Source organism: Heteronotia binoei, chromosome 20 (assembly GCF_032191835.1).
Source record: "Heteronotia binoei isolate CCM8104 ecotype False Entrance Well chromosome 20, APGP_CSIRO_Hbin_v1, whole genome shotgun sequence".
Taxonomy (NCBI): Eukaryota; Metazoa; Chordata; class Lepidosauria; order Squamata; family Gekkonidae; genus Heteronotia; species Heteronotia binoei.
The window spans coordinates 37,278,558-37,304,683 of record NC_083242.1 but is presented as its reverse complement, the minus strand read 5'-3'; the positions used below and the strand labels follow the sequence as shown (position 1 = coordinate 37,304,683).

The window sequence follows — 26,126 nt, the reverse complement described above, 5'->3', positions numbered from 1 at the left end:
TTCGTGTTTTGCCCACCAACCTCCAGGCAGTGGCTGGAAGTGTCCTGGGACTACAATGGGACTGGGTTGCCAATCTCCAGGTGGTGGTTGGTGGTCTCCTGCTATTATAACTAATCTTCAGGTAACAAAGATCATTTCCTCTGGAGAAAATGGCTGCTTTGGAAGGTGGACTGTAGGGCATCGTCCCCCACTGAAGTCCCTCCTTGCCCAAGCCCCGCCCTCAGCTCCACCCCAAAATTTCCAGGTATTTCCCAACCCGGAGCTGGCAACCCCAGATAGCATCACTGTGCTTTTTGACAAAATAGGATCTTTTTAATTGCTCTTAGAATGGAAGGTAGCCAGCTTTAGCTGAGGCAATACTTGGAGATTTTGGTGTGAAGCCTGGAGAGGGGAGGGTTTGGGGGCAGAGGCACCTCAGCGGGGGACAAGGCCGGAGATCCCACAGCTGTCCGATGGCAGCCATTTCCTGGGGGGGGGGGTTCAGCTGTAAAAGTGGGAAACCTCCAGGCCCCTCCTGACATCCCTACTTACAAGGCCATGGACTTCGGGACTCAAAGACGGCCTCTAACCACAGCAACGGCCACCCCACGGCAGCCCCCAATTATCCCCCAGGGGTGCTTGCCCCTAACCTGTCGCCCCTCCTCCCTAACTTGCCCCTAAGCAGCCGCAGCCAAGTCTGTTCTGTGCTGAGCTTCCCCCCTTCCCTCTTCTCCCTCCCAGGTCCCAGCCTGCATCCCTCTCCTGTCTCCATAGCAACGGATGCAGGAGCTGCAGCATCATCACATCCGCAGCGGCCCAGAGAGAAGAGAAGCTGGCGGAAGCACAAGGGAGGATGAAGCTGGTGAGGGGGACCACGGAGAGGGGTGGGGGGAGAGAAAAGACGGTTGTGGGGAGGGGGATGTCATGGGAGGGAAATGTCTGGTGCAGCAGGGATGTGGGGGGGGGGGACGGATGGGGGAATAGCCATGGGATAATCAAGTTGGGATCTCAGCCAGGATTTGGGGGGAGGGTGTCAGTGGGATGTTCTTCAGGGTGAGGAGGGATTCTGGGGATGTGGAGGGCAGGCTGCAGAAATGGGGGGCCAAACAGAGCAGCAGGGGCCGGGGGTGGGGTCTGGGAGACCTGGGTTCAGATCTGCATTCTGCCGTAGAAGCATGCTCAGTGATCTTGGGCCACTCACAATGCTCGGCCTAGCCTACCTCACAGGGTTGTTGTGAGATTGTAAGATGGAGGGAAAGGATCTGAGAGAGCCAGGTTCCGATCCTTGATCCGCCCTGGAAGCTGGCTGGGGTGACCTTGGGCCAGTCAAACTCTCTCAGCCTCACTACCTCACAGGGATATTGTCAGGATGGTTGCGGGGGGGAGGCTAACGTGAGCTGCTGGGGAGAAAAAAGAGGCTACAAATGGAGTAAATACATAAACAGAGCAAGGAGAGAGGAGAGCATCAGCAGCATAGCCAGATCTCAAAGTTTTAAGCCTCCAAGGAAAGGAGTTAAAATTCAGGGTTAATCAGTTCAGCACTTTTACCTTTCACAACAACACACCCATACACACGAGGCTCCACCCATCTCACTAGGCCCCACCCCTTCTCAGGCTCCACCCTTCTACCTCTAGATGGAAATTTCTAGAAAGCTCAGGCCCTTGGTCTGGAGAAACAGGGGAGTGAACAGCAGTGTTTGCTTGGGTGCAGAAGTGGGGTTACCAGCCTACAGCTTGGGGTTCTTCTGGAATTACAACCAATCTCCAGCTAAAAAGATCCATTCCCATGTAGGGTTATGGTTGCTTGTGGGGAGGTAGATTCTGTTGTATACCGTAGCGCAGGGGTGGCCAGACTTACTTAATGTAAGAGCCACATAGAATAAACGTCAGATGTTTGAGAGCCGTAAAACAGGAAGGAAGGAAGGCAAATAGATGGAAGGAGAAGGAGGGAGAGGTGGAAAGAAAGCAACTTTAAAATGCTTTGTCCAAGCTGGCTTGGCTTAGAGAAGTGATTTAAAGAGACAAATGCCTTCTCCAAGCCAGGTGATGGGGGTTCCGAGAGCCACACAAAAGGTGTGCTCCCAAGCCCCAGTTTAGCTACCCCTGTCCTAGAGTGACATCACAAGCCCTCCTCCCTTTGCTAAACTCTTCCTTCTCCAGGCACGGATCCAAACCTCCAAGAATCCAGGGTTTATTTATTTATATTTTGATTTATATCCCGCCATTCCCACCGAAGTGGCTCAGGGCGGCTTACAACATATAAAACTTACATAGGTTTGGCTAAAAACAATTACATAGGAACAGTTAAAACAATAAATTAATAAAACATAGAACATAAAAACCAGTGGTCTGGTTAGCAACCCTGCCTGCAAGGCCTGGTCTCAGAGAGTCACTGATTCCACGGGGCCACACCCCAACAGGCCCTGAGTTCTAGTCAGTCTCAGCCCATAAGCGGAAAGGAGTTTGCGTCTGTTGGCTAAGAACTTCCGGCCAGGGTTGGGAAGCAGGAAGTTATTCCTAGAAATAAGTCACCTGCATCAAACTTCCAGAATTCGTTAGGGTTTGTAGACTCTTTCGGGCTCAAGTGCCGTGTTCTACTGGAGAAAGTTTTTCTTCCAGACGTTTCGTTCTCGGCTGTGGAGAACATCCTCAGTGGCGTTGCAGCCGGAGCAGACGCTCTGACCTTCTTGGCTGCTGTGCATTGAGTGAGGCCAGGGCCTCAGAATTCAAATGCAAACTTACCTCGCGTTATTTATTATTCTCTACCAAGGCAAAGTAGGGTGTCCATCTGGGCCAGCAACCTTTGCAATGGAAACCAGAGTACATTCTGTCTCTGAGACTTCTCCTCTGGCCATTTGGACCTCCTCCTTTTTGCACAGACTACAAACGAAGGGGACTTCTGGGTCCAACACAAATGGCCGAAGGGCACAATGGAAGGTGAAGAGAGGAAGGAGCCCTTGGCGGATATTAAAACCTCTTGTAGCATTGCAATGCCAATTCTAACCAGAAAATCCCTAGAGATTTGGGAGCTGCGCCCATGGAGGGGAAGAAGTGGGTGAGGTATTTCACCTACTGTAGAATCTCTGCAGTTGATTTTCTGGAGCGGTTTTAGCTAGGAATTGGCGGATTCAACCTTCTCTCTTTGGGGGCCCGTTTCTCCCTGGAAGCCAGCTGAGCCTTCGCCATCTCTTGCTTCCCTTCGAGAATGCCTGGTGTGAAACAAGAGATGGACAAATAAGATAGATGTCTGATGTTGCCACAGAAATAGGTTTGCCGGAGGTACTGGAGCACAGGAGCCCCGTGGCGAAGAGCGGTAAAGCTGCAGCACTGCAGTCCGAGCCCTCTGCTCACGACCTGAGTTCGATCCCGGCGGAAGCTGGGTTCAGGTAGCTGGCTCCAGGTTGACTCAGCCTTCCATCCTTCTGAGGTCGGTAAAATGAGGACCCAGCTTGCTGGGGGGGAAGCGTAGACGACTGGGGAAGGCAATGGCAAACCACCCAGCAAAAAGTCTGCCATTAAAACGTCGTGATTCGATGTCACCCCAGAGTCGGAGAGGACTGGTGCTTGCACAGGGGACGACCTTGACCTTTAAGGTACTGGAGCACCCAAAAGCCACACCTTTTTTTTGTGGAAAGCAGGAGAGACTCCCCCTTCCACAAATGCTACTAATCCCTACTGATAAGTCCCACCCAAGAGGTAATGGAAGCTCTTGACCAATGACGGTCGGGCCCCAGCAGACTCCCTGTTTGCCAGGACAACCCTTGGCTTTTTGGAACAGAAGGTGGAAGTTCCATAAACAGCTCTCACCCGAGGAGGTCACACTGTTTCCCTGGGGGGGTGGGGTGGGGAGACACCTGCTGCTTGTGCAGGTTATTTCTAAGACGCCAGTTCTCCTCCCACGTCCTCTCTGCAGCCCAGACAGCTTGCAATAAACTAAAAATGAAATCCCGTTTTGACTTGGGAGCCGGCGTTTTATTTCTAGATGCTTGAGAGGCGCAGGAGGTTACTTTCTGCCCTGCAAAGGCTTCCTGTGAGTGGAGAATTCTCTAGAGATACCCTGCTGGCCTGCCTCTCTCTCTCTCTTCCCCACCGCAGCAGATGGGGGGGGGAGGGGGGAGTTTGCTGTTAACTGGGAAGAGTAGAAGAGGCTTCCCCCATGTCTCTGCTGACTCCAGCTTGGCAGATCCCTGGAGATTTTGGGGCAAAACTTGTGGGCAGCAGCATTGTGGAAGGAAGGGCGATCAGAGGGGATCCTGTAGAGCCCAGGAGTGCCTCAAGCCCAGCTCCCAGCTCCCTGCGAGGGGGTCAGTCTGGGAACCTTTAAGACTTCTTCCAAGAGGGAGGCAAAGCTCCTCTACCTTCCCCCAAGGTTGCTGCCACCAGACCGGGTATTCTTTCAGGGCTCATTCCACCCTGTTCCCCCTCTCAATAGGGTTGCTAAGTCCAATTCAAGAAATATCTGGGGACTTTGGGGTGGAGCCAGGAGCAAGGCTGTGACAAGCGGAACTGAACTGCAAAGGGAGTTCTGGCCGTCACATTGAAAGGGACTGTGCTCCTCTCAAATGCCTTCCTTCTATTGGAAATGATGGAGGGGGGCACCTTCTTTGGGGGGGGGGTCATAGAACTGGAGCCCCTGGCCCAATCCTTTTGAAACTTGGGGGAGTATGCTGCAAATTTGACGCCTCTACATCAGAAAACAGCCCCCCAGAGCCCCAGATACGATTGGATCAATTCTCCATTATACCCTATGGGAGTTGGTCTCCATAGGGAATATTGGAGTGTCCACCAGACATTTTCCTTCCCCCCCCCCCGCTTTCTGATGACCCTGAAGCGAGGGGAGGGCTTTCAAACCGGAGGGTCCCCTGCCCCCACCTGGGGATTGGCAACGCAACCTAAAGGGTCAATAATCTCCAGATGACCAAAGAGATACTTACGGCATTCACACCCTCTTCGTAGTAAGGCCGAAAGGCACTGGTCCCTTCTGCAAGCCCCTGACCCCAGGCAAAAGTTTAAACAGAATTTATTCTGGGTGTGCAGGTCCTTCCCCAACACCATGCAACAAAATAACAAAAGCTTTAAAAGCTGAGGTGACCTTGACCCTTAGGCCCATTGTAGATAGCTGAAAGGTCCAGAGCATCACAGGCACTCTTCTGGGACTGTCCAGCCAAATCCTCCAGGATCCCCAATAGCTCTCTTACTGACCCCCAGGTCCCCACAGCCCCTTGTCTAAGCAAGCAAGCCAAAGGAGAAATCTCCTCTTTTACTACCCCACCAACTCCTAATTGCCAATCAAGGCCTGGTGCCTGGCAGCTGGCTGTTCCACCCTGGGGCTTGCAATAAGGTTGCCAAGTCCAATTCAAGAAATATCTGGGGACTTTGGGGGTGGAGCCAGGAAACTTTGGGGGTGGAGCCAGGAAACTTTGGGGGGTGGAGCTAGGAGACATTGGGGTGGAGCCAAGAGCAAGGGCATGACAAGCATAACTGAACTCTAAAGGAAGTTCTGGCCATCACATTTAAAAGGACCGCAAACCTTTTAAATGCCTTCCCTCCATTGGAAATAATGAAGGATAGGGGCACCTTCTTTGGGGGCTCATAGAATTGGACCCCCTGGTCCAATCTTTTTGAAACCTGGATGGTATTTTGGGGAGAGGTGTTGGATGCTACACTGCAAATTTGGGGTCTCTACCTCAAAAAAACAGCCTCCCCAGAGCCCCAGATACCCACAGATCAATTCTCCATTATACTCTATGGGAATCGATCTTCATAGGGAATAGTGGAGTGCCCAGCAGACATTTCCCTCAATCCCCCCCCCTTAGGGTTCCCAAACCCCCCGCCCTGGCGGGGGACCCCCGGATTTGCCGCTTCCTCCCCCGCTCTCAAAAAATCCGATAGCGGGAGAGGGGAAACGGCGCCAATTTTGGTGCGCCGCCACAGCAGCAACACCAGCGCCGCCGCCGAGGCACAGGCACAACTGCCACCCGCCGCCGCAACACCAGCGCCGACCAGCGCCACCAGCCCAGGTGCAGGCGCAGCTGCTGCCCGCCGCCGCAACACCAGCGCTGCCGGCGCAGGCGCAGCTACCGCCTGCCGCTGCCGCCGCAGCAACACAAGCGGCGCCCGCGCAGGCGCAGCTGCCGCCCGCCACCGCAGCAACACCAGCGCCGGCAGTTTACAGATAGATAGGTGCGTGTTCGTTTGTATCACAAATAGCGCCCACCTGGAGTGTCCTCCCAAGTATATATGCGTAAAACTGCAGCGGCGCAATCCGATTCTGTATCGTTTACTCGAGAGTAAATTACTTTGAATTTAGTTTGGTAGCTCCCAGCTGGTCTACCTCCTCTCTTCCATCGCGGTCCAGCTCCTCTACCCCGCCCCCAGGTTTGAATTTGTCTCAGTTTGTGCAAACCTCGAACGCACGTCATTGGTATTGTCCGGCTCTAACCAATCCGGTCTGCTGGATCGCCTGGGCCAAGCGCTCGAAAGAGCGCGGGAGGAGAACGAGGAGGAGGAGGAGGAGGAGGAGGTGGTGGTGGTGGTGGCGGCGGGGCGGGGCGGGGCTTTGTTGTGTTTTGTTTGGATTCGCTTTGGTGAGTAAAGCGGGAGCTGGGCTCTTGAAATTGGGAGAACAGTCCATTGTGGCAAGCAGGCTTTTGAAGTGTGTCGCTGATACAGGCAAAGATGAACTCTTGAAGTTCTCGTTATTGTGTGTGATGATTGGGTAAATGCCCATTTGTTTTACTCAGTGGGACTTGAAAACGCTTAGCTTTGACGGGGGTCACACTCTGGTTTTGTAGGGGCAAGGGTTATGCTACAAACACAAGATGACTTCTATGCTCCACTTTGTCTATACCTGCGAGTGGTTTCTTTGGCATTGTGGGTCTGGTGGTTGGAATCTTTTGAGCAGAAACAACTTGCTCCCTGTTTAAAGGAGGAAAATACTATAAAAATGCATCAGATAGGAAGTTTTAAAACCCTAGAGTCTTAAATATTCTAAACAATATAGATTTTTTTTAGAAGCAGCTATGGAAGTAGGAGAGGCATATAGGACAAAGCTGAAATGCTTAACGAGAAAGATGAACCAGATGATAATGAGAACTTTCTTGCAGTCTAGGTGCATCTTCTATGCTTGCCCCTTCAGGAATTTTCTGACATTGTTCAGAAGGAGAATGATTGCTAACCCCCAGATAGGAGAGGGGCATGTTGCCGTTCAGCTGGTCTGACCTGTGCTCTGTGGAGTACATAATCATTTGAAGGTTTACCTTTATTTAATTTTTAAACATTCAGTTATCTAAATATTTTAAACCACGTTTGCAAGATGTTGAAAGTGGGTTGTGAAACTATAAAATCTCATAATACACCATGATAAAGATCAACTACAATGTGTTGGTAAAACAACCAAATGTAAAATTGACAGAGAAATCATAGGAAAAGAAGGAAAAGTTTGGCAACCTTTATGAAAGGTCATGAGGAATTTTTTTGCCCTGAGCCAGAACAGAAAGATGGCCACAAGGGGGGGGGGAGTGGATTCTTATGCTGCTTTTATATGAAACTATTGAAATGGGCACAGTGGTTAGGGTCTGTGCGCTAGAACTTGACCTGTCTGTGGGCTGCTAGCTGAAGTGCCTACAGATATGGTGAAATTATAAGAACTCCCAAGGATATCTGAATGATATAGAGGTGAGGACTTTAGAAAATTTACTGCTCAATGGTTAGCGTTCCAGTTAAGTCAGTAATATCTCATAGGTCTTGACTCCACTTTTTAGGTAGAAACAATAATGGGCTGGTTTCAGATGTTCCCTTCTGTACAAAAAAGTACGTTAGTGCGTTTCAGAAAATTAGAACCACTATTTTCTTTCTGCTTATGGTTCTTTGGACACACAAGAATAGTTTATGGTCCAGTTTCAGTAGGAAAGCCCAAGATATTAAATTGAATATTCCTGCCTGTGAAGATTATACAACTTTTGACTTTTCCAAAAGGGTCCGTATCTTATGTGGCTTTATCCAGAATGATGTGTGATTTTATTGCATGGTGCAGCTCAGTTGGAGTTTGTGACAGGCATTGGCAGTATTGCACCTTTTGAGGTTACTCCATTTTAACAGAAATCCCACCCATATGGTAATAATAATAATATATTTTATTTATATCCCAACCTCCCCGCTGAAGCAGGCTTAGGGTGGCTCACAACATGTAAAACTTACAATTACAATATAAAACTAGGGTTGCTAATCCCCAGGTGGGGGCAGGGGATCCCCTGGTTTGGAGACCCTCAACCCGCTTCAGGGTCGTCAGAAAACGGGGGGAGGGGAGGGAAATGTCTGCTGGGAACTTTATTATTCCCTATGGAGATTTATTCCCATAGAAAATCATGGAGAATTGATCTGCCGTTATCTGGGGCTCTGGGGGGGCTGTTTTTTGGGGTAAAGGCACCAATTTTTCAGTATAGCATCTAGTGCCTCTCCCCAAAATACCCCCCAAGTTTCAAAAAGATTGGACCAGGGGGTCCAATTCTATGAGCCCCAAAAGAAGGTGCCCCTATCCTTCATTATTTCCTATGGAAGGAAGGCATTGAAAAGGCATGCTGTCCCTTTAAATGTGATGGCCAGAACTCCCTTTGGAGTTCAATTATGCTTGTCACAGCCTTGATCTTGGCTCCACCCCTAATGTCTCCTGGCTCCACCCCCAAAGTCTCCTGGCTCCACCCCCAAAGTCCCCAGATATTTCTTGAATTGGACTTGGCAACCCTACCCCCCCTCCGCTTTCTGGTGACCCTGAAGCAGGGGGAGGGCCTCCAAACCAGGGGATCTCCTGCCCCCGCTTGGCTTTCAAACAAAAGATGGGAAATCCTGCAGGACTTAGGTCAACTAAAATTTAAGCCCTGGCTCTACAGTGCCACTCTATGACTTTTTCTCCTAGGTTCTATAGTATACCATAGACTGAGCCTGCCCTCCAAAATGCTGTTTTCTTCCAAGGGAAGTTAACTGTCTCATTTCGAGAGCAGTTGCAGCTCCAGGAGACCTCCAGGCCTTGGCTGGAGGTTAGCAACCGTATATTTTAAAGTCTGCTTGCAGGGGCTACATTTGTTTGTCTTCCCCAGACTTTAGCAGACGATACCGAAGATGTCTCACTCGACTTTGGCAATGAGGAAGAGCTGGCGTTAAGGAAAGCAAAAATCAGGTAAAGTTGTGCTGGATCTCGGACTTCCCAAAGCGTCACCCACGTTTACAATTCTGCAAATTAACTGCTTGCAACTTCCCTCCCCCGCCCCCAAACATAAAACGAGGGACTCACACCAGCTGACAACACTTGACAACTTTATATTTTATTTCTCATGTTTAGTATTTCATTAGTGACCCCCATTTCCCACTACGCCTTCCTCCTCCCTTCCTGGCTGCATGACCCAGCCGTGGGGGTGGCGTTTGGGGTGCTGACCCACAATTTAAGAACTACTGAAGTTCTCGAGGATGAGTTTGTGCCTCGGAATGGGGAGATGTGTAGGGCCTGATGGGCTGCCTGCAGCCCTAAGTCTTTCTGGTCAACCTCAACATTCCCATTTCCTGACATTTACCGCAATACCTGCATGAGGACACAGACCCTTGCCACCGGCAGAGCTCCACTCGTGAAACGGCTGTTTTCTCCCTCCCCAAAATGCTGGTTCTTGTGACTGAAATGGTAGTGTAGGGTGCACATGGGGGAGGGGTCTGATAGGCAAATAAGTTCCTGCTGGGCTTTTTCCTACAAGAAAGTTCTGCGAAAACAATGGAGGTGTCAGGGGGTGTGGCCTAATATGCAAATGAGTCCCCGCTGGGCTTTTTTCTACAAGAAAGCCACGTGCAAAGCAATGATTGTGTCAGGGGTGTGTGGCCTAATATGCAAATGAGTTCCTGCTGGGCTTCTCTTCAAGAAAGTTCTGCGTGAAACAATTGTGATGTCAGGGGGTGTGGCCTAATATGCAAATGAGTTCCTGCTGGGCTTTTTTCCTACAAGAAAGTTATGTGTGAAACAATGGTGATGTCAGGGGGTGTGGCCTAATATGCAAATGAGTTCTGCTGGGCTTTTCCTACAAAAGAAGCCCTGGACACGACAGTAGCGATTTTGCTGAGCCAAAGGTCTGATCCAGTGTAAGGCCTGTGTTCATGGAGGGAAAACTCAGTCACAAGCAATGCTCCTTTTAAGCTGTGGAGCTCTGTAAGCAAAAATTCTTTTTGGTAAGCTACTGGCATTCAGGTTGTGAGCGACTGCATCGATGAGTTTGCTCCGGGGCCATTTTTCCTGAGCTAAGATAAACACGGGTGAGCCAGAGACTAAAAAAAAACTTGTGAGCTAGCTCCCACTAACTCAGCTTAGAGGGAACAAGCTCCCACAGTAAATTGGTTGGGGGGGAAACTGTCGGGTGCTAACCCTGCACGACTTGACCCCAGCTGCTTCCACAGAGGAACTGGGCAGATCCGAATTCTACTGTGAGCTGGCAGTCCCCCACCCCCACCCCCGGAGTCATAAAAACGGAGTGCAAGCCTCCACCGTGGGCACTGGGCAGGGGGGGCCTTTTTGCCTCCCTGAATGGAGATCCGCAGAGGCGGCAAGATGCAGGAATTGAGAGAGCTGAGAGAGACACACGAGGCTGTTTTCCTTCTAAAGAGCTAAATCGATTGCCTCGTGACTTCACGGTGGCTGCATCCCACAGCGGGGAAATCCATTCAGTGCACACACACACACCCCAACCCGCAACAGCAAGAGTCTAGACGGAAGACACTGGGTGCAGAGAAGAGGAACTGGGGAAACAGGCTTTCTCTTTCAAGAGCGGCTGCCCAGGGCCTCCACTGATCATATGAACGTATGAAGCTGCCTTCTACTGAATCAGACCCTCCTCGGTCCATCAAAGTCAGTCTTGTCTACTCAGACTGGCAGCTGCTCTCCAGGGTCTAAAGCTGAGGTTTTTCACACTTATTTGTCTGCACCCTTTTTAGTTGGAGATGCGGGGGATTGACCCTTTTTAGTTGGAGATGCCGGGGATTGAACCTGGGACCTTCTGCTTACCAAGCAGATGCTCTACCGCTGAGCCACAGCCCCATTCATGGCTCTCCAAGGTCTCGAGCTGAGGTTATTCATGCCTATTTGCCTGCACCCTTTTTAGTTGGAGATGCTGGGGATTGAACCTGGGACCTTCTGCTTACCAAGCAGATGCTCTACCACTGAGCCACTGACCCTCCCTAATATTTAGGAAGACTTTGCTTTTTATTGCCTTTGGAAACAAATGTACCGTATATTACAATCCAGTAAACATATGAACGTATGAAGCTGCCTTCTACTGAATCAGACCCTCGGTCCATCAAAGTCAGTCTTGTCTACTCAGACTGGCAGCCGCTCTCCAGGGTCTCAAGCAGTGTTCCCTCTAAGCTGAGTGAGTGTGAGCTAGCTCACAGATTTTTTAGCCTCTGGCTCACACATTTTTGTCTTAGCTCAGGAAAAATGGCCCCAGAGCACAATAAGTTACGCAGTAGCTCAGAACTTTAATGCAGGTAGCTCACAAAGTGGAATTTTTTCTCACAAGACTCCATGGCTTAAAAGGAACACTGGTCTCAAGCGGAGGTTTTTCACGCCTCTTTGCCTGGACCCTTTTTAGTTTGAGATGCTGGGGATTGAACCTGGGACTTCCTGCTTACCAAGCAGATGTTCTACCACTGAGTCACCATCCCTCCCCAAAACAAGACATGTGATCCCATGGAGCTGCCCGATACTGAACCAGACCCTTGGTCCATTAAAGCCAGTATTGTCTACTCAGACTGGCAGCAGCTCTTCTGGGCCTCAAGCAAAGGGATTTCCCATCACCTCCTACTTGGTCCCTTTAACTGGAGATGCCGGGGACTGAACCTGGGACCTTCTGCCTGCCAAGCAGAGGCTCTTCCTCTAAGCCGTGGCCCCTCCCCTATCAAGATCAAGATGTTCTCACCTGCCCAGTGACCCTGGGACAGAGACACTGGCGCTGACAGAGTTGCCAGCCTCCAGGTGAGAGAAGTAAATGAGGCAAAACTTCCGTGTACAATACTAATCTAAACACAAACTTCTCTCCATTAGGGTTTGTAGAATATTTCGGGCTCAAGTGCCATGTTCTAGTGGAGAAAGTTTTTCTTCCAGACGTTTTGTTCTCAGCTGCGGAGAACATCCTCAGTGGCGTTGCAGCCGGAGCAGGCGTTCTGACCTTCTTGGCTGCTGTGCAATGAGTGAGGCCAGGGCTGCTGGAGAGCTGCTATTTCTAGGCAGGAGGGGGTGTGTTGAGAGGGCAATAGGTTTGTGAATGTACCCATTGTTTGGCGGGGCTTCCTGGAAGGGTGGCGATAAGGAAACTGGCTGTGGAATGTGACCATTGTTCTGTGTTGATTGCTGGGAGGGTTGGAAGGGGTGTGAAGATCTCCACCCTTCCAGGAAGCCCCACCAAACAATGGGCACATCCACAAACCAATTGCCCTTTCACCACACCCCCTCCAGCCTAGAAATAGCAGCTTTCCAGCAGCCCTGGCCCCACTCAATGCACAGCAGCCAAGAAGGTCTGAGCGCCTGCTCCGGCTGCAACGCCACTGAGGATGTTCTCCGCAGCTGAGGACGAAACGTCTGGAAGAAAAACTTTCTCCAGTAGAACACGGCACTTGAGCCCGAAAGATTCTACAAACCCTAATGATGATGCCAGCCGTGAAAACCTGAAAACTTCTCTCCACTTTAACAGTTTGCTGTATATTCAAAAGAATTACAACACATTTAAAGAGACAAATGCCTTCTCCAATGAGGCAGGGGGGGGCTTCGAGGGCCACACAATGTGTGTGAAAGAGCCACTTGTGCTCTTTCACACATATTGAAAGAGCACCCCCTTTAGCACCCCTGCTCCAGCTACTACTGGCTCTGTGTCTAAAAGGCTGCTCTGGGTCTACCAAAGCAACTGGTAAGAAAATCATTCTTGGCTTGTTGGACTTTGTCTTCTCCCTGAGCCAACGCCCCCCAGTGTTTGCCCTCTAAGGCCTGGCACGGGCTACAATCCACCCTTGCACTAGATTTGCAACCTTATCAGCCCCTGCTGGGGAAAACCCAATGCTGTTGCCTGAATTTGGCAGAGGAAAGCCTGAGAAAGGACAGCGTGATAAGGCAGCAAGACATCTGGGGGATTTCTGGGACACTCAAGGTCATGATTAATTTACCATTCTGAGTTTGATGGTGGCTGCTTTCGAGTCTGGATAAATCTGGACAGGAGTTTAGTGCTTGTTTTGCTAAGGCAGAGGAAACACGGATACGATTTTGTATTACGCAGCCTGAAACCTGGCTCATGTTTCCTAGAGGGGGGTTTTGCCATCTTCTGGGCCTGGAGCACTGGCCACTGGGTGTGTGTGTGCGGGGGGGGGGGGGAGGTGTTTGTGAATTTCCTGCATTGTGCAGGGGGTTGAACTAGATGATCCCGGAGGTCTCTTCCAACTCTAGGATTCTGTGGCTACCCAGCTCACATACCGGAAAGGAGCTGTGGCTCAGTGGCAGAGCCTCTGCTTGGCAGGCAGAAGGTCCAAGGTTCAATCCCCAGCAGTATCTCCAGTTAAAGGGACCAGGCAGAAGGGGATGGGAAAGGCCTCTTCCTGAAACCCTGGAGAGAGCTGCTGCCAGTCTGAGCAGACAAGACTGACCTGGATGGATCAAGGGGGGAGGGGGGTTCTGATTCAAGATAAGGCTGCTCCGTACATTCATGTTTATTACAAGCCACCAAGGTGGCCAAACTGCAGCTCAGGAGTCACATGTGACTCACAGATATTTTGCAGCTCCTGAAGGCTGATGAGGAACTTAATGCAGGCTTACTCACAGGTAAGCGTGCTTAGCATCAGGACCTCAGTCAGCCTCTGAGAACTAACCCATAGGTAGGTGACTATTTCCGCCAAGTGTGAAGTGAAGGAGGGGGAAATAGGCAGGCTTGCAAGCTCTTCTCCTCCACCACAGGGGTCACCCAGAAATCTAGAGCAGGGAAAGAGAGCGCAAGAACCGAGGGAGCCACTGGAAGGAGAGACGGAATTAAAGAGGGCAGGGGGGGCTTCCCGCTTTGTTTCATAGCTCTTGTAGGAGCTGAATTTATTTACCTTGGTGTCAAGACAAAGAGAGATGCATAACGATTCAAACGGTAGCCAGCGATTTATATGGTACATATGTGTTTTCTTCTTCCAAAAATAATTTCCTGACCTTTCCCAATGCTGTTCTTATGGGAACTGTTATTCCCAGTTTTTGTTTTTTAAAAAGTCTCTTTCTAAAATGGTCATGTTGTAAAGTGCATACATATGCATTTTATCTTCCTGTGCAAAGAAAGTCTTAAGAGTTTTAATAAAGATGTGTGTGTAATATTTGTTCATGTCTTGTGGCTCTCAAACATCTGATGTTTATTCTGTGTGGCTCTTATGTTAAGCAAGTTTGGCCACCCCAGGAATAAAACATGGGAAAGGTTACATTGCTATCTTGAACTGGCAGTGAAGAGCTTTGAATAAAGCCAACCAAACTTCACCTTGAGCCACCATGAATCTCTGCTTGGAGTACCTGTCTATCAGGAGAGGACCCTGTGGTTTGCATTAGTCACAGGTAGTCTGGCTTGAGAGAGTAAGCACCTCTTTCTTTTCTGGCAGAGTGGCCAAACTTCCTTTTGGGGGGGGGGGGCTTTTCCAGACTGGAAGTGAGAGGGTGAGGGCCCCAGTGCTTCTCTCTACCTGGACAAAGTTCCGCTGGAGAGCCAGTTTGGTGTAGTGGTTAAGTGTGTGGACTCTTATCTGGGAGAACCGGGTTTGATTCCCCACTCCTCCTCCTCCACTTGCAGCTGCCGGAATGGCCTTGGGTTAGCCATAGCTCTCATAGGAGTTGTCCTTGAAAGGGCAGCTTCTGGGAGAGCTCTCAGCCGCATCCACCTCACAGAGTGTCTGTTGCGAGGGGGGGGGGGGGTAAAGGAGATTGTGAGCTGCTCTGAGATTCAGAGTGGAGGGTGGGATACAAATCCAATCTTCTACTACTGGGGAAAGGCTGCAGTGCCCCTTCCTAACCCCCCCCCCTTCCTAGCTGAAGTTTCCCCACTTGCTGGCATTTCAGGGACAGTCAAAAAACAAAACCCGTACAAAATTGCTAGTGATTCACTAAGTATAATAAGTTTCATACACAATCAATAACAATTCATAAATGATTTCACAGAATTCCATTAAATATAGACAACTCAAACCAAGTGCTAGAGTGAGTGCAAAAGTCCATTCATAAATTATTCCAAAACCCTTTTTCTCCAGCCTAGAGACTTTGTGCTAGATGCTCTGTAAAGAAAAACTTGTTGAGAGCCTGTTGACTGTACAAACCTTTCCTCCTGGACAAAGGCGGCAACGCATTGAAAGGTGTAGAATATGCTGCTATCCACGTAGAGGGCTGTTTGGAACGTCTGCTCCGCTTGGAATAATTTATGAATGGACTTCTGCACTCACTCTAGCACTTTGTTTGAGTTTACAGCATTGATGCAATTGTGAAGTATTGAACATATATTGAACATACAAAGCTGCCTATACTGAATCAGACCTCTGGTCCATCAAAGTCAGTATTGTCTTCTCAGACTGGCAGCGGCTCTCCAGGGTCTCAAGCTGAGGTTTTTCACGCCTACTTGCCTGGACCCTGTTTAGTTGGAAATGCCAGGGATTGAACCTGGGACCTTCTGCTTCCCAAGCGATGCTCTACCACTGAGCCACCGTCCCTCCCCGACTCTGTCTATAGCTATTGGAATTCTATGAAGCCATTTATGACTTGTTATTGTGTACGAAACTTATTATATTAAGTGAATCACTAGCAATTGTGCACGGATTTTGTTTTCTGACTGGATCTTGTGTCCGTACTTCTCCCTTGCGTGGCATTGTAGGGACTGAACCCGCCCAGGCTCTTCCCAGGCAATTCACGGGGCTCCCGGTTTGTTCTCGTAGGCACCCGCTGGCCACCTTCTTTCACCTCTTCTTCCGGGTGAGCGCCATCGTGACCTACTTGTTTTGCGACTGGTTCAGCAAGAGCTTCATTGTCTGCTTCGTGGTCATTCTCCTACTCCTGTCCTTCGACTTCTGGTCCGTGAAGGTAAGGATTCCCTGGGTAGCCCCCAAAACCCGCCCTTGTGCCCTCTGCTTCCGTCCTCTCTTGATCCAGGCTCATAGGAATTCTGGCACCACGAGTCATCCTGGACTGATGTCAACAGTGGTCACCTCATTAGGCTGTAGTCAAGCCATCCTACGAGCTTTCGTGGATTACTGGACTCTGGTGATTTGTCATGAATCTGCAGATAAGCGAGACAACGTTTTTGAAGACTCAAGCACTTTCCTTGTTGCTAATACACTAATGTCCGTGGAGTAGGCTTAGAATCATAGAGTTGGAAGGGACCTCCAGGGTCATCTAGACCAACCCTCTGCAGAATGCAGGAAACTCACCAACACCTCCCCCTAAATTCACAGGATCTTCATTGCTGTCAGATGGCCATCTAGCCTCTGCTTAAAAACCTCCAAGGAAGGAGAGCCCACCACCTCCCGAGGAGGAAGCCTGTTCCACTGAGGAACCGCTCTAAACTCACAAACCCCTCCCCCTAAATTCACAGGATCCTCATTGCTGTCAGATGGCCATTTAGCCTCTGTTTAAAAACCTCCAAGGAAGGAGAGCCCACCACCTCCCGAGGAGGAAACCTGTTCCACTGAGGAACCGCTCTAAACTCACAAACCCCTCCCCCTAAATTCACAGGATCTTCATTGCTGTCAGATGGCCATTTAGCTTCTGTTTAAAAACCTCCAAGGAAGGAGAGCCCACCACCTCCTAAGGAGGAACCACTCTAACGGTCAGGAAGTTCTTCCTAATGTTGAGCTGGAAACTCTTCTGATTTAATTTCAACCCACTGGTTCTGGTCCGACCTTCTGGGGCCACAGAAAACAATCCCACACCATCCTCTATAGGACAGCCCTTCAAGTATTTGAAGATAGTGATCATATCACCTCTCAGCTGCCCCCTCTCCAGGCTAAACATGCCCAGCTCCTTCAACCTTTCTTCTATGTGCTTAGAACACATAGAAGAAGTACTTCTTCACCCAAAGGGTGATTAACACATGGAATTCACTGCCACAGGAAGTGGTGGCATCTACAAGCGTAGACAGCTTTAAGAGGGAATTGGAGAAACATCCGGAGCAGAGATCCAACGGTGGTTCTTAGTCACAAGGTATAGAGGGAACACAATATCTAGGGCAGTGTTCTGTCTTCTTGGTTCTTGGTGGAGGAGTAGGGTTGCCAAATCCAATTCAAGAAATATCTGGGGACTTTGGGGGTGGAGCCAGGAGACATTAGGGGTAGAGCCACGATCAAGGCTGTGACAAGCATAATTGAACTCCAAAGGGAGTTCTGGCCATCACATTTAAAGGGACGGCACACCTTTTCAATGCCTTCCTTCCATAGGAAATAATGGATAGGGGCACCTTTTTGGGGGGCTCACAGAATTGGACCCCCTGGTCCAATCTTTTTGAAACTTGGGGGGTATTTTGGGGAGAGGCACTAGATGCTATACTGAAAATTTGGTGCTTCTACCCCCCAAAACACCCCCCCCAGAGCCCCAGATACCCACGGATCAATTCTCCATGATTTTCTATGGGAATAAATCTCCATAGGGAATAACAGAGTTCCCAGCAGACATTTCCCTCCCCTCCCCGCGCTTTCTGATGACCCTGAAGCGGGGGGAGGGTCTCCAAACCAGGGGATCCCCTGCCCCCACCTGGGGATTGGCAACCCTAGTGGGGAGGACTTCTGGAATTCTGGCCCCGCTAGTGGGCCTCCTGATGGTACCTGGGTTTGCCTACTGTCTGACAGAGTGTGGGACTGGATGGGTTATTGGCCTGATCCAACATGGCTTCTCTTATGTTCTCATGAGACATCTCTGAGAAGAGGCTGTGGGCACCAGGAATGCTTCTTTTAAGATGGCAGTTGCAATATTTGTACATTCTTGTATTAAAAAAAAAATCATTTCAGTGTTTTGGAAAATCAACTGCCTGGCTCAGTGGGGATACCATTTGACTTATCTACCCACAAAAATGGCAATTCCAGTAATGATCAACCTGGGATCCTCTGACGGCAGAGCAGGTGCTCTACCACTTGAACCACAGCCTGTCCCTACAACCTATTCAGACAGGATGGTGCTTTATACCGTCAGGATCATACAGCTTGGTCCTGCTTGGTTGCTGATTGGCTTCCCACAGTCTTGTGGTCTAAGCAGCCTGTAAAAGGCCCACGATGCTCATCTAAAACATCCTGGATTTCTTGCTTCACGCAGGGCAAGTTTCTCAAGTTTTCAACAGCCAAAGAACTGTCTTTCTGAAATGGACAGTGGGAGGGCTTCTAGTGTTCTGGCCACACTGGTGGACCTCCTGATGGCACCTGGTTTTTTGCCACTGTGTGACACAGAGTGTTGGACTGGATGGGCCATTGGCCTGATCCAACGTGGCTTCTCTTATGTTCTTCTGTGACACAGAGTGTTGGACTGGATGGGCCACTGGCCTGATCCAACATGGCTTCTCTTATGTTCTTATGTGACACAGAGTGTTGGCCTGGATGGGCCATTGGCCTGATCCAACATGGCTTCTCTTATGTTCTTATGTGACACAGAGTGTTGGACTGGATGGGCCATTGGCCTGATCTAACATGGCTTCTCTTATGTTCTTCTGTGACACAGAGTGTTGGACTGGAGGGGCCATTGGCCTGATCCAACATGGCTTCTCTTATGTTCTTATGTGACACAGAGTGTTGGACTGGAGGGGCCACTGGCCTGATCCAACATGGCTTCTCTTATGTTCTTCTGTGACACAGAGTGTTGGACTGGATGGGCCATTGGCCTGATCCAACATGGCTTCTCTTATGTTCTTATGTCTGGGGAAGTGATGCTCTGTATTCTTGGTGCTTGGGAGGGGCAACAGTGGGAGGGCTTCTAGTGTCCTGGCCCCACTGATGGACCTCCTGATGATGCCTGGTTTTGTTGTCCACTGTGTTACTGGATGGGCCATTGGCTTGATCCAATATGGCTTCTGTTATGTTCTTATGACAGAAGAGGCCAGTATTTGCATGTCAGCATGCTTCCATGTCAGCCTCAAGACCTAGATCGCTGACTCAGGCAGAGTTGCAACAGCTAGCCTCCCCTGAGAGTTGCATCTCTCAGCAACCCAGTCCTACTGCAGCTTTCTCCGTGCCAGTAATTCTGAAATGGCTGGCCCAGTTCATTAATGGTTTCCAAAGCAAACAGTCCGGAGAGTGGCCTGTCTGTTTTTCTCTCTGCACCCTGGTCTTGAGCTCCTTCCATAACTGTGAGGGCGCCTCTCTGAAACAGCTGCCGATTTTTGTTTTGCCACTTAGAATGTCACCGGAAGACTCCTGGTAGGCCTGCACTGGTGGAACCAGATCGACGAAGATGGGAAAAGCCACTGGATGTACGAAGCGAAAAGGGTACGTACTCCTTTTTGAGAGGCGGGTATTTCCTTGGGCTATATAAACGTCGAGGCAGAAAATGCAACACGCGGAACACAGAACAGCGGAGCTCTTGTCGGGGTGCTCTGCAAAGGATACGCTGAAGCCGGGTTTGGATTCTGCCTGGGCTGAAATCAGCCCACAGCGTGGATGCAAAACCCAGCAAATTCACTCAGGAACTTCCTCTGCTTTCTGTCCCACTATGATAACATTAGCAGATCAGTCGGCGTCAGAGTTTAATTTTGCACGTGAAACCATTACACACTGGCGTGCTCGGAGGTTATTATTTTTTGTCTTACAACATCTAAGAGTCTTAGTTGTGGGAGCTGGTTAACCACAGAATCATAAGGCTTGGAAGGGACCTCCAGGGTCATCTGGTCCAACCCCCTGCACAATGCAGGAAACTCACAAACCCCTCCCCCTAAATGCACAGGCTCCGCCTTGCTGCCATGGCCATCTAGCCTCTGTTGAAAAACCTCCAAGGAAGGAGAGCCCTTCACCCTGAAGGCCCGAACCAAGACACACACCCTGCCCTGGGTCGCCCAGGCAAGCCAAATCTCGTTAGATCTCGGAAGCTAAGCAGAACCACCCTGTCAAGTACTTGGATGGGAGACCGCCAAGGAATACCAGCAGCTGGGAGGCAGGGGCGGGCTGCATCAAGCCACTTATCAGAATGTTCTCCTTGCCCAGCCAGTCACTAGAGGTCGCCATGAGTTCAATGCAAGGAGGCGACGCGGTTGTAGCGGCCATAGCTCTTTTATTAAGTACAATAATAATAATAATAATAATAATAATAATAATAACTTTTATTTATACCCCGCCCTCTCCGCCTAGGCAGGCTCAGGGCGGCTAACAAGACATGGTAAACCACGATACAAATAAACAGAATACAATAATTAATAATTTAAACAGTAAAACCAATAAAACAGTATAACACTATAGTACAATCAGAATATGTGCAAGATGGCTTGGTGTTGTTGGTATTATCAGGAGTTCCGTCTTTAAAAGTTAATTGGAAGAGGGCAGTTTTGCAGGCCCTACGGAACTGGTTAAGATCCCGTAGGGCCCACACCTTTTCCGGCAGTTGATTCCACCATTGGGGAGCCTTTGTAGAGAACGCCTGTTCTCTGGTAGTTTTTAATTTGGTTTCTTTTGGCCCAGGGATTTCCAATAGGTTTTTTGAGCTGGATGGCAATGCTCTCTAGGGAACATATGGAGAGAGGCAGTCCCTAAGGTAGACAGGTCCTCGACCATATAGGGCTTTACAGCATGGTAATGGCTGTAAATGAAGATACTGGATTTATATCCCGTCCTCCACTCCAAAGAGTCTCAGAGCGGCTCACAATCTCCTTTACCTTCCTTCCTCACAACAGACACCCTGTGAGGTAGATGAAGATATTGGATTTATATCCCGCCCTCCACTCCGGAGAGTCTCAGAGCGGCTCACAATCTCCTTTACCTTCCTCCCCCACAACAGACACCCTGTGAGGTAGATGAAGATATTGGATTTATATCCCGCCCTCCACTCCAAAGAGTCTCAGAGCGGCTCACAATCTCCTTTACCTTCCTCCCCCACAACAGACACCCTGTGAGGTAGATGAAGATATTGCATTTATATCCCGCCCTCCACTCCAAAGAGTCTTAGAGCGGCTCACAATCTCCTTTACCTTCCTCCCCCACAACAGACACCCTGTGAGGTGGGTGGGGCTGGAGAGGGCTCTCCCAGCAGCTGCCCTTTCAAGGACAACCTCTGCCAGAGCTATGGCTGACCCAAGGCCATCTCAGCAGGCGCAAGGGGAGGAGTGGGGAATCAAACCCAGTTCTCCCAGATAAGAGTCCGCACACTTAACCACTACACCAAACTGGCTCTCCACAGAATGCTGTGAGGCTTGTCCATCTATGCTGGTCCGCTATACCCATGCACAGCTCTGCTAGTTGATTATTATTCCAATTCCAAAAACCTTTATTGGCATAACAATTAAAAAAAATAGCAGTACAAATCAGCCTATATGCTAACAAAAGGGGATACAATCAAAGTGCTACCATTTGTAACATTAGGTATAGTAATAATAATAGGAAAAAGTGATAAAAGTTTGGAACAGTAACCTCAAATATTAGAGTAATTGAAACAGTTATAGTAAAAAGCCTAACCATCCAAAGAGGAACCATAGATACACCCCATCTCTCTCACTCACTCTTCCCGAACTTCCCTCTTTTCTTCCCACTTTTTCTTGGCCCCTGAGTACCTTTGTCAGGAGCTCTGCCACCTGCTCAGTAACTTCGGAGTTTTTGTCTGCTAGCAAGAATTCAGTGCCTCCTTTGGTCGCAGTCTTAAGAGAGTTGAAAAAGAGGACTAATCAAATGCGAATGTAGCTCAGCAAACGGCGGGCAGTTTTAAGAGGATATGCTGAACAGAGTCAGATTATTGTTATTATCATTTTATTAAAAGGCTTTGGAACCAGTTTGGACAGCCAGCATTTATAATAAATGCTAAGGAAACTTATACAGCAGGACGAGGAAGTGAGCCTCCATTCCTAGAATCAAACCACAGCCTGCCGCTGTTCCCGTTTCTACTGAATGTGACGTTACTCCTGCGTGATGTTTGCTGATGCAAACTCTTTGGCCCTTGCAGGTCCCATCCAGCGTCGCGGCCCCCACGGAAGTCGAGGCCCGGATCTTCTGGCTGGGACTGATCATCTGCCCGGTCATCTGGACCATTTTCTTTTTCAGCACCCTCTTTTCCTTGAAGCTGAAGTGGCTGGTAAGGCTGGGCTGAGGCTAAACCAGGGGTGGCCAAACTTGCGTCATGTAAGAGCCACAGAATAAACGTCAAATGTTCAAGAGCCCCAAGACACACGTGTTTATTAAAACTCTTCAGACTTTCTTTGAACAGAAAGATAAAATACATATGCATGCACTTTACAACATGACCATGCTTAGGAGACTTTTTAAAGAACAAAAGCTGGGAATAACAGTCCCCCTAAGACCAGCATAGGGAAAGATTAGGGGATTATTTTTTGACACCAGTGGGAGAAAGCAACACACATCTAACATATAAATCACTGACCACCGTTGGCATCATTATCCATCTCCCTTTGCCTTAACCCCAAGGTTAGTAAAAACAGCTCCTGCAAGAGCTATGAAACTAAGTGGAAACTTCACACTGCCCTCTTTAATTCTGTCCCTCCTTCCGGTGGCTCCCTCGGCTCTTGTGCTCTTTCCCTGCTCAAGGTCTCCAGGTGACTTCTGCAGTGGAGGAGGAGAGCTTGCAAGCCTGCCTATTTCCCCCTCCTTCCCTGCTCCACACACGGTGGAAATAGTCACCTACCTATGGGTCAGCACTCAGAGGCTGAGATTCTGACTAAGTTCCTCCTCTGCCTCTGCGAGCTACACAATATGTGTGACAGTTTGGCCACTCCTGGGCATCTTCTCCCAATGCCAGAATTGCAGGTCAAGAAGGGTTAAGTCTCTCCTCCTCCATCCCTGATCCAACAAGGGTTCCCAACCTCAAGCCTCCCAGTTGTGTGGCAGGAAGGAAAAATGCAGGAAGAGGCGGCCACGAGGGACCAGTGGCAGAAGCTCCAGCACTGAGACTCCGTGGCCAATGTACGAGCGTCTGCATTCACAGAGGTGGTGAAAGCAACACTGAGAAACCCTGCCACACAGACAGAGCCGAAGGAGAGAAAAATCAGCGGTCCTCTCAAATTCTGCTCAGAGTGGCCTTTTCACACAGCCATCGGGTATCCTCAGCTCTGCCCATAACCAGAAAAAGGAGTCAAGCGGCACGCAGCTAGGAGTTTCCACTTGCAAAATGCATCCTGAATATGAAACCTGGCAAGCCTTATGGGCCCAGTTCCTCCAGCCTCACCCAGAACCATATTTCCTGTCCTTCCCTTTGCAAAAGTCCCAAGCAGAATTTAGAAGACCGTAGATTTATACCCCGCTCTTCTCTCTGAATCAGAGCGGCTCACAATCTCCTATATCTTCTTCCCCCACGACAGGCACCCTGTGAGGTGGGTGGGGCTGAGAGGGCTCTCCCAGCAGCTGCCCTTTCAAGGACAACTCCTATGGCAGACCCAAGGCCATTCCAGCAGCTGCAAGCTGAGGAGTCAGGAATCAAACTCGGCTCTCCCAGATAAGAGTCCACATACTTAACCACTACACCAAAATCAAAATTTACCATCTGCTTTTCCCACAGGCGCTCGTGATAGCCGGCATCTCTCTCCAGGCGGCTAACCTGTATGGCTACGTCCACTGCAAGTTAGGAGGGCTGACAAACCTCCACAAAATCGCTGCGAGGTTCCCGGCTCAGCAGATCTTCCAGAGGGTGAGCTGGCTGGCTCCTTTTAATTTAACAGCCGTCGATGAAGCTACTGGGGGGGGGGGGAGGGGAGGGGCTGAAACATCCACCATCACCATCATCATCTTATCAATCACCTGGAGGAACAATGGTAAAAACTAGCCAACCAAAAATATAAAGACAATAGAATAAAGAGTAGCCAAAATCAAAAGCAGAAGCAACACTCAATGCTGACCTAAGAGAAGAGAAGAACGCTGGTAAGAATATCAGAAGAGCCCTGCTGGGTCAGACCAGGGAGGGTCCACCTAGTCCAGCCTCCTGTCTCACACAGTGGCCAGCCAGTTCCTCTGCAGGGCCCATGACAGGGCAGAGAGGCTGAGGCCTTTCCCTGAGAAGAACCTCAGAAGGATCCTGCTGGATCAGCCCAGGGAGGGTCCATCTAGTCCAGCCTCCTGTCTCACACAGGGGCCACTCAGTTCCTCTGGAGGGACAACACAAGGGCAGAGAGGCTGAGGCCTTCCCCTGAGAAGAACATCAGAAGGATTCTGCTGGATCAGACCAGTGAGGGTCCATCTAGTCCAGCCTCCTGTCTCAAACAGGGGCCAGCTTCTTCCTCTGGAGGGCCACCAAGAGGGCAGAGAGGCCGAGGCCTTCCCCTGAGAAGAACATCAGAAGAGCCCTGCTGGGTCAGACCAGGGAGGGTCCACCTAGTCCAGTCTCCTGTCTCACACAGAGGCCAACCAGTTCTCTGGAGGGCCAACAACAGGGCAGAGAGGCCGAGGTCTTCCCTTGAGAAGAACCTCAGAAGAGCCCTGCTGGGTCAGACCAGGTAGGGCCCATCTAGTCCAGCCTCCTGTCTCACACAGAGGCCAACCAGTTCTCTGGAGGGCCAACAACAGGGCAGAGAGGCCAAGGTCTTCCCTTGAGAAGAACCTCAGAAGAGCCCTGCTGGGTCAGACCAGGTAGGGTCCATCTAGTTCAGCCTCCTGTCTCACACAGAGGCCAACCCGTTCTCTGGAGGGCCAACAACAGGGCAGAGAGGCCGAGGTCTTCCCTTGAGAAGAACCTCAGAAGAGCCCTGCTGGGTCAGACCAGGTAGGGTCCATCTAGTTCAGCCTCCTGTCTCACACAGAGGCCAACCAGTTCTCTGGAGGGCCAACAACAGGGCAGAGAGGCCGAGGTCTTCCCTTGAGAAGAACCTCAGAAGAGCCCTGCTGGGTCAGACTAGGTAAGGTCCATTTAGTCCAGCCTCCTGTCTCACACAGTGGCCAGCCAGTTGGAGCTCGCTCAGAACACGCTCTCTGTTCTGAGGCTGCCAGAATTTCAGGGGTTTCAAACATGCAGACCAGGGGCCAAATCGGGGCCCCGGAGGGCTCCTATCAGGCCCCGAGCAACTTGTCATCTGCTTCCTTCTCTTTTGCTTCCTTCTGCACCACAGCTCACTTTCCAGGCTTGCTCAGTTGCACAGGAGCTCTAGAGCAAAGCCTCTGTCTTCTCCATTGGCTGAAGCTCCTCCCTTGGGGAGGAAAGGGGGGGGGAAGGCAGAGCTTGCTTTGCCAGACTCCCTCAATTGCACAGCAAAGCTACTGAGCCAAGCCTCTCCTCCTTCTATTGGCTGAGGCTCCTCCCCCTCCTGGTTCCCTGGGGACGGAGGGAAAGAGCCAGGGCTTCCTTTGCCCAGTTCCCTGGATCCCATGGGAGAAATATAAAGAAAGAACTTTTAAGACCGACGAGTGCAAATGTTTTAAGCATGTTTTGTTTTTTTAAAAAATCTTTAATTGTATTTGTCTGTGTCCTTTATAAAGTTTATATCTCTGCTACCTAATTTTAAAACGGTACGTATACGGCTCATCCCGACAAGGTTTCATTAATGTCAGATTTGGCCCTTGTAAGGGTTCGACACCCCTGAGGCGTGAGCTTTCACGTGCATGCACCCTCCTTCACATGAAATGCACACCTGCTTCTACTTGCAACAGAACTTAGAAAAGGTAGATTCGAGTCCAGAAGCCCCTTAGAGACCAGCCAGAGAGTAAAAGCCCCTTTCATCAGGTATGAATTACATCAGGGGTGGCCAAACTTGCTTAACGTAAGAGCCACATAGAATACATGTCAGCTATCTGACAGCCTCAAGACATGAACGTTAGATGTTTGAGAGCTGGAAGGAAGGAATCAAATCGATTGGGAGAGGTGGAAAGAAAGCAACTTTAACCTTAAATGCATTCTTCAAGCCACCAGCAGGCTTGGCTTGGAAAAGTGGTTTAAAGATAGAAATGCCTTCTCCAAGGCAGCTGATGGGGTCATGGGGGCTTCAAGAGCCACATGATATGTGTGAAAGAGCCACATA

General features: G+C 49.9%; 1 protein-coding gene across 1 annotated transcript; it reads left to right on the top strand.

Moving 5' to 3' along the window:
- Window positions 1–759: 759 nt before the first annotated feature.
- On the top strand, window positions 760–25,797 carry TVP23A (trans-golgi network vesicle protein 23 homolog A). Its single transcript, XM_060260649.1, has 9 exons — window positions 760–841; window positions 2,859–2,916; window positions 5,872–6,269; window positions 9,049–9,154; window positions 15,934–16,078; window positions 19,372–19,461; window positions 22,115–22,243; window positions 23,681–23,809; window positions 25,759–25,797. The coding sequence occupies exons 1-9, from the start codon at window positions 760–762 to the stop codon at window positions 25,795–25,797; spliced, it is 1,176 nt and encodes a 391-aa protein (XP_060116632.1).
- Window positions 25,798–26,126: the final 329 nt, after the last annotated feature.